The following is an 8,532-nucleotide window of genomic DNA, read 5'->3' as shown; positions in this document are numbered from 1 at the left end:
TCCCAGTCATTTGTACTAACCCACAGCATGTCAGTACATTTTCTAATACACTGCTAGGGACACACCCTCCAATATCAAAGTCAGTACAATCATGGGAATGAGCAGTGGAGGGAATACCCAAAGAGGCATAGAAGAAGGACAAAGAGGATGAAAAGGAAGGAGAAAGATGAAGAGAATGAGGAGGAATGAGTTTTTATTTGGGCAAAAAAATTGGACTTACATTCATGTGAATATCTTGAGTAATCTTGGAATTAACAATATGTCAAAGAAAATGGTGGGAGCTTGTTATAAAGGTGAGACTAAGCACCAGCTCTGTTGGGCCACCTTACTACTGAGAATGGATGACCCATAGCTTCAAATTGTTTAGCCCTTTCATCTAAAGACTACTTTTTGTAGGAATAAAACTAATCATTTTAATTAAAGAAAAAGTGGCTTGAATTTCCAGTAAGAATTTCAAAGTGGAATTTGCCTTCTACTGTTTGGCCTCAAGTTTCTCAATGGTCACCTATCCTAGTAATGAGTTTCAAACTTTAAAAAAAAATTTTTTTTTAATCTTCATTTATTTTTGAGACAGAGAGAGACAGAGTATGAACAGGGCGGGAGGGAGACACAGAATCTGAAACAGGCTCCAGGCTCTGAGCTGTCAGCACACAGCCCGACGCGGGGCTCAAACTCACGGACCGCGAGATCACAACCTGAGCTGAAGTCGGACGCTTAACCGACTGAGCCACCCAGGCACCCTAACACTTTTTTTTAAGTTTATTTATTTATTTTGGAGGTAGGGAGGGGCAGAGAGAGAAGGAGGGAGAGAATCCCAAGCAGGCTCTGAATGGTCAGTGCAGAGCCCAACGTGGGGCTCCATCCCATGAACCATGAAATCATGACCTGAGCTGAAATAAAGAGCTGATGCTTAACTGACTGAGCCACCCAGGTGCCCTCAACACTTTTTTTCCTGTAACAATTATGACTTATCCCTTGACTTTACATGCAGTACAGATTGAAGACACAGTTGTTAAACATGAATAAATGAATTAAGCGAATGAGTAGGGAATGCTTGAAAAAAACAGATCTTAGAAATAGGACTTCTACAAAAGTTTTGATAGATCAAATCAGAGCATTTATTTTATCCTGCACCCTATTTTAAAGTTAGTATTTGGGCAGAACAAGCAAACATTTCAGAAAGAACCTCCCAGGAAGATAGCTGAAATTTGACATTTGTAGGACACACACTATACACAGAGAGAATGCCATTTTAATGTAATTTATTTGAAATGCTTCCAGAAAAGTTTAAGGCCTTTATACAAAAACATTCATTTCATCAAAACATTCACTTTCTTCCCATAGGCCAGCACTTAACAGACCTCTTGCCTCAACCCACTGGCCAAAGTGGCCGAGGGCTCCTGCAGAGAATGATTCACTCTTTCCCCCATCATCAAGCAACAGGTTCTCAGCTTCTGTCTGCTTCTATCTGCAGCAGTTCATTCACTTGCTAAATCAATAACAATTTGAGAACAAAAGCAATTTTAAATAAACTTGTAATAGAAAAAAAATTCACCATGTTTAAAATCTATAAATACAGAAATCTGTTTTACAGGGTATAATTGACCACAATATTTTTTTTCATTTTTGAAAAATAAGTAATATTACCTTATTTTTATAATGATACATCTTGTCACACAGCTTCTTTGAATGCACATATTAGATGTACATCATAAAATGACAACACAGCGTTTACTGCTTTCTGTAAACTCGAAAGACACAGAAGATTAAAAAAAACTTTTTGGCAATAATTTAGAATCATTACTACTAGTGCTGGTGTGGGAATAATTTTGCACAGGTCATCCTTAATATTTACACTCACAGGGAGCTTTTCTGTGTATTCAGTTAGCTTTTTTTAAGATCTGCAATCTACCCTGCACTGTAAGCCAAAGCTGGACAAAGAGGTTACTAATTTCGCTAATTGATTCTAATTAATCAGAGTTAATTAAAATTGGCCTTTGGAGAATGTAATTATGGCTCTGATCACAGCACAGGGCCAAGGTGGCAAAGTGATGACCCAAAAGCAGAACAGGAAAACCCAAGGCTCTGGCCTTTCTCAGAAGGGCACTAGACCTGGCTTTGCTCTTAATGTTTCCTGTAAGAGGTCATGATGAAGCACTTCTTCCAAATTCTTCTTCTCATATGTTTCTGTGAACAGAGGCATGGACTCTCCTGCAGTCTCTTGCTCAATGCTCCAAAATATGAGTACGGCTTGGCAGATGAAACAAAACGAAGATGGGCCTTCTCATTATTCTGTCAGATATTCCCAAACCTTTCGAGTTCTATTCTGGTGTTTTAGGCTAGAAATGGCTCTCTACGGCAAGCCAACAACTTTGACAGAGACACACTCCCTCCTCCCGGTGCAACTGCATTTCAGTTCAAGATTCAGAGCTGACAGCTGCTTTTGTGCTGGTCCTTTTAAGGTCAGACACTATTCCACGTCCTAATAGATTATTGCATCAAATATGCACTGGATGACATTACAAGGTCCACACAGTGCTTCTTGCTTTGCAAAATTAAGGATCCAGGATCTCCAGGGATGTTTTCATGCTTTCTGGTTGGATAACATTGAACCAAGTTCACTGCAAGGATTGATCTTTTCCCATTTTCCTTCGAATACCATCATGATACACAAGTGACTTCCTCATGCCCTTTTTGCAAGGCCCTGTATACTCCATGCCTTCAGCTACCATGTCAAAGGGCTAGAAAAGCACTATAGAAACATGGAAAGACTCTTTTAAGCAATCTACATGGAACAGTAGTTTAGAGATTCTTTTCTAGTTTTAAAATCCAGCAGGACAATTGAAAGTAACTTGTTCAAGTACCCCTCCATCTATCCAGACACTTGTGGAATACAATACAGGGTAACGGTTGCCACAGATCCCAGCTTACACAGACAGATTGGCAGTTACAGTACTAAGGACAAAGGTACAGATACAAGAAACTGGGTCAACACGGTCACAAAAATATTAAAAAGTGCTTCTCCAAACCGTTCCATGTGTGGAATGCAAATACTGTACAGGTAAGACAAAGGGCTACTTCCAGGAAGTACACACGCTTCTGTCAGACGTTGCTTTCAATGTGCCTGCTGTTCCCACAGGAAGAGTCTGTCTGTTCCATGCGCTCACAGTCTAGGCTGACCTCACTCGTGTCCATACTACAGTCTGACTCACTGTCTGATTGGTCCATCTGCTCAAGTTTTGTTTCTCCCTGTGGCTCCCTGCTCCCGGTGGTGGGATTGAGGAACGGTCCCTCGGAGTCCAGCACCCCAGCCTGCCTGGCAGCACACAGCACTGTTTCTTTGGCTTGACGAATACAGTTGAGCCACTGCTGTTTGTTGAAGGTGTCGTTGGCTTGTAGCGAGTGGGTCTGACTTTGGGATCCGTTTTTGAAACTCACTCTGAAGAAGTTTTTAACTAGAAATGAAAAACATGCATAAGAAAGATCAATGGACAGGCAGCTCCCAGGGCAAAGATAACATATATGGTGACATTAACCCCCTGAACCAGAGCAGACATCATTAATTGATTACAAAATGTGTCCCACTGGTCCGCGACATGGCTCAGCAATACCCTGCAGCCACCATCAATCAACTGGAGTTGACCTGGAGTTGACACCAGTGTAGCTTTCAGTCGCCCTTGAGACTAGCAAACGGACATCAGCTTAAACCTGGATGTGTGTTAAAATCCCCTGTGAGCTTATTAAAAACATATATGCCGAGACCCTCCCCTTACAGGTTTGGATTCAGTAGGTGTAAGATGAGCCTGGTAATCTGGAATTTCTACAACCGCCCCAAGCTAGACACTTTTCAAGTTGAAGAAGCTCTTTGCAATATCAAAACATGCCCCAAATCCTCCACATTATAGTACCTGTACATGGAGTACCCAAATGATTGAGAAGATATGTAAAGACTTATAAATTTCATTTCATTTTAAAATAAAATTACAACTACCTCCATAGGAGCTACGTGCATTTGAAAAATGGTAGTGCGCAACATGGAAGACATTTTATTTAGCTTAACTGGCACATAACGGGCCCTGCATGCCATGGGCAATACTTGGTTCACAGAAGCGTGTGTGTTCAGTCCCCTTGCACTATCCCTATAGCCAACAGACTGGGAACCACCACTTTAGATAAATTCAGGCTCCACCCTTTGCTTTTGGGCAAGTGCCTTAAGTCCTCTGTGTCTCAGTGTCCTTATTTGTAAAATGGGAGAAACAAAGAGAACCTACCTTATAAGGTTATCATGAGGCCTAAATGTGGTAATACATGTGAGTGCTCATACAACGCCTGGCACATAGTCAGTATTCAAGAAATAGAAGCTACTACTACATCACCACCATCACCACTACCACCAGGGTGGGTGGACTGATGAGTAGGTAAGAGGCAGTACAAATAATTATTTTGAAAATATGATGCCAATGTTAACCGAAAACACTCAAATGTCACTTTCTCAAGGAAGACTTCTCTGATCATTTCCTCTAAAGCAAACTGGCAACTGTTATCCCTATTTATCCCATGCTGGGGTTTAGTTCTCTGAACAGCACCTGAATATTTATTCATCATTTATCTCCTCTCTTACAATGTAGGCTCCACAGGGGCAAGGAATTTGACTGTTTAGTTGACCAGTGTGTACCAGTGCCTCGAACGACACATATAAGACACTCAGTAAACACTGACATCTTAGCTTCTCTTGGTTAATTTCCTTGTTCATTAAGTCTCAAGTTAGAGAGGTCCATTTACATAATTACAGATGAATCCTCAACCAGGTGACCATCCTTAAGCCTCTTTAGGGATGAGTCTGCTGGCTCAACAAGAGCCAGCTGTAAGCGGCTGGTATCTACATAGGGGCTATCTGGTAGTAGACATGCTTTCATCCAATGGAAGGAGACAGAGAAGGGGAATTTAAAGAGCCCCTGTTATGTGCAGACAGGTTCACTTGCAGTATCTTAATCCTTATAACAACCTGATAAAGTATGCATACATGCCCATTTTGCAGATGAGAAACTGAGGCTCACAGAGGTTGCACAAGGTTACACAGTCAGTGACTGATGAGATAGCATTGGAGTGTAGTTTGACTCCAAGGTGATGGCTCCTCTCTTTCCCCCAGCCATCCACTCCTTCTGAACTGCCACAACCAAACCCATTCAACAGATCAAAACCGACTGCCATCCGTACTTCTCTCATTGTTGCTAAATGCGCCACGCAGGGAGCCACCCAGCCTCACTTCTCCATCCTGCAGGTCTTCCAGTAGGAGGTCCTTTACAGGGATCGGCTGCCGGTACAACTGGTAGCAGAGCCGCTCATTGTGGGTGATGGCTCGAGTGATCACAAGCACTTCTTGGAACAGGAAAACATGAAGTTTCTAGGAGAAAAGAATCCACAGGATTTCTCTAAGCAACGGTCTAGAAATATTAGTGGACTTCTGTGGAGAAGAGGTCCTCAGGTAGCAGGTTCACATTGTATTATGAATTTCTAGGCTCAAATCTACCTCCAGAACAGAAGCTGGGCAACTTGGAGGTATTCCCAGATGCACCTAGTGTCTTTCACAGGGGAGTGACTCCCTAGGGCCTACAGACATCTGCAACCAGGAATGCGCGCTTCAGGGACAACATTCACATTGCAGTTCACAACCTGTGCAGACACACACAGCCTCTGGCTTCCATAAGAAAAAAGTAAGAAGGGGGAGTAGAATAAAGGGGGCAATGAAAGAAAAAGAAGTTAGTACCTCCACCCCAGCTTTGGTTTGTAGCACCTAATATAATTCTAAGAGATCATATTGAACAATAGTCTATAAAGGATGCGCCTGGCATATCAAAGCCTAATATTAATCTTTGCTTCCCAAACCCATAAAAACACTTGTTTCTTAAACCACAGAGCTGAGTATCAGCTCCATCCAGGCACTCCAACTCAGAACAATGCCCATCCCTGAGGGAACCAGATCATGCCACCGTAGCCACAGAGAAAGATAATCAAAGCATTGGTCCTTCTCGGTTATGTTAATCTCGGTTATGTTAACCTCAGTTCTCTGAAGAGGTTGTACTTTAAAGGCTGATGACTGATGTGTGTGTTGTGGGCACAAAGAAAATCTCAAAAATAAAGGCTTGTCTCCAACCACATCATGAAAGCAGTTTTGCTGGGTGGAGCTGGGGTAAATTGGCTCTATTCCATTCCAAGTGCGAGGCTCATCTCACACTTTGGAAATGCTGATGAATTGAAGTGAAAAGATCTACAACTTCGGCAGCTGGGTTCTGGTTTTCCAGTGGAGATATTTGGGAGCACGAACCCAAGTGGAAACTCACATTAGAATCTTGATTTGGGGCAGGGGAAGCACATTCAGCATTATCAGACAATTTTATATTTGGGAGAAAAGATGCATCCCCCCATGCCTACACTCACACACACACACACACACACACACACACACACACACACACACCCCTGCAGAAATTAAAGCTCAACCACATGTTGGCTGGTGGAAATACAAATGATAATTTTGTACTGGGTGGGAAGAGATTGAGGAGTGGGATTTTGTTTATCAAAAGGATCAAATGTTCATTTAGACAGAGTAAAACAAAAAATAACCAAGTTAAGGACTTATTTTTTTTTGAGGGGGGAATGTAGAAAGAATGTTGAGACTTTTCTTTTGGGGATGGGGAGAGAAGGGGTTGTCATTGTAAACATGATCAGAGATTTTTACAATGTTTCTACTTCAATCAATCCTTCAGCCAAGGTAGGCAATTTGAACGCAGATTGTCTGGAAAATCTTTGAAAAACATCCCTTATTTATGAGTGTTCACTGAAAATTCCCCTCCTTAGTCTCAGCTCCTTTTAGTTCTCAAACGATTGAGCTTTTCTCTTGATACAGGACTTAGTTCCTAATGACTTCCATAATTCTGTTGGGAAAAACAACTAAAACAAACCTCCCACCCCAACTACTATCTTTGTTTTAAAAAATCTATTGCTTGACATATGAACTAGAGTTCATCTTTAATGCCCTAGGCACATCCAACCAGAGAGTCTCAGTCCTTGATTGATGGACAGAAAGAGAATACGCTCTCATCTCAGGAGTGATAAATCTTCCCAACTATTTCCCACAGGGCTTTTGACAAAGAATGTTCAAGAAGTCAGAGTATCAGACATTAGAAGTCCACTGGTGCTTTCTGAAAATCAGCAAGAAGCAGAATGTAGCTTTCTAGCAATCAGTAACTCTAGTCAAACAGAAACACTTCTTCAAGCAGTGGCCTGTGACCTGTCTTATTACCTCTGTTGCACCAGCAGTTGGATGGATCCCTACTAGCTCTGATAATGGGTGCTTATGACATACACTCAGTGATTTCAAATAACATTTCCAAGCCTGCTTACAAATGCTACTCCATACTCCAGGTCAAATGTTGTCCTTTGAATCATCAAAGCTTTATTAAGAACTATTCAATCTAGTTTTGGCTTCCCTTCTAAGGGTTGACTAGATACTGAAGATGAAATACAATACAAGTGGAGATTCTCTTTCTCAATGGCTCTCTCAACATTGAATTTAAATATATATTATCTATAATAAAATCTACACATTATATATACATTTTTATGTATAATACATAAAAATTATATACATATTAGCATTAATTTCTATTGCTTATACATAAAAGTAGCCTGATGAGTTAAATGAATTTCGAACTCCCATAAAATTCAAATCCATTCTTTTTTATACATTCATTCATTCATTCACTCACTCATTCACCTAACATTGCTGAGTGCTTAGTACGTGTCAGGTCCCCATAATTGGTGCTGGGGATTAACAAGACACAGTCTCCACCCTAAAAGATTATAGCATAATGGAAGAGAGTGACAGACAGATGGATAATTACAACCCATGGCAGTTAAGTGCTCCAGGGAGATCTGTCCAAGTTGCTATGTAGGAGAGGAGGAACAAATTCAATATCTACTCAGGAATAAAAGTCAGGAAATTGGGCAGAGTTAGATATGCAGCCAATAGAGGGTAGGCTATTGTTTTAAAAAAACAAAAACTGGTCTTAAAATAGCAGTCTGTGGATGGGTCCCAATCCATAAAAACGCAAAGAATTTCTCATAAAGCTAAGAGTTTTAATTTAAGAGCTGTTTTTCTGTTTCCTGCTTTTAACAACCTGTTCAAATCACCCTGGTTTTCTGATATCAAAGTGGGAGGAGATGTTAACTGTTCTGTATTTGTTGTTGAAGGTCATGATCAAACAAAATACAAAGTTGGCAACCCTATGTTGGTTTTCAAAATTCTTCCTGAAAATGTACTGGTTGTGAAATTTTAAAATATGTATATAACCTATACTTTGTGTAATATATATAAATATAAGTTAGAAACACACAACCCATATTATTTATAAATTATATGTGTAATATAGAAATACATATATACAAGGTATGTAACTATATATATAACTATATATATAACTATATATATAACTATATAACTATATAACTATATAACTATATATATATATA

General features: G+C 40.3%; 1 protein-coding gene across 8 annotated transcripts in view; it reads right to left on the bottom strand.

The window, feature by feature from the left end:
• Nucleotides 1-1,248: 1,248 nt before the first annotated feature.
• ARHGEF3 (Rho guanine nucleotide exchange factor 3) overlaps nucleotides 1,249-8,532 on the bottom strand; it is a 307,785-nt gene continuing 300,501 nt past the window's right edge. For all 8 annotated transcript variants that reach the window (XM_040454717.1, XM_040454720.1, XM_040454719.1 and 5 more), the window contains 2 exons: nucleotides 5,218-5,404; nucleotides 1,249-3,455 (listed from right to left, as the gene is read on the bottom strand). In XM_040454717.1, the coding sequence (XP_040310651.1) occupies nucleotides 3,103-3,455; nucleotides 5,218-5,404 (540 nt within the window). In that variant the 3' untranslated portion in view covers nucleotides 1,249-3,102. The remainder of the gene's footprint in view (nucleotides 3,456-5,217; nucleotides 5,405-8,532) is intronic.

This window comes from Herpailurus yagouaroundi, unplaced genomic scaffold, assembly GCF_014898765.1.
Source record: "Herpailurus yagouaroundi ecotype Mexico unplaced genomic scaffold, PumYag 213, whole genome shotgun sequence".
NCBI lineage: Eukaryota > Metazoa > Chordata > Mammalia > Carnivora > Felidae > Herpailurus > Herpailurus yagouaroundi.
This window is presented reverse-complemented; position numbering and strand designations above follow the sequence as displayed.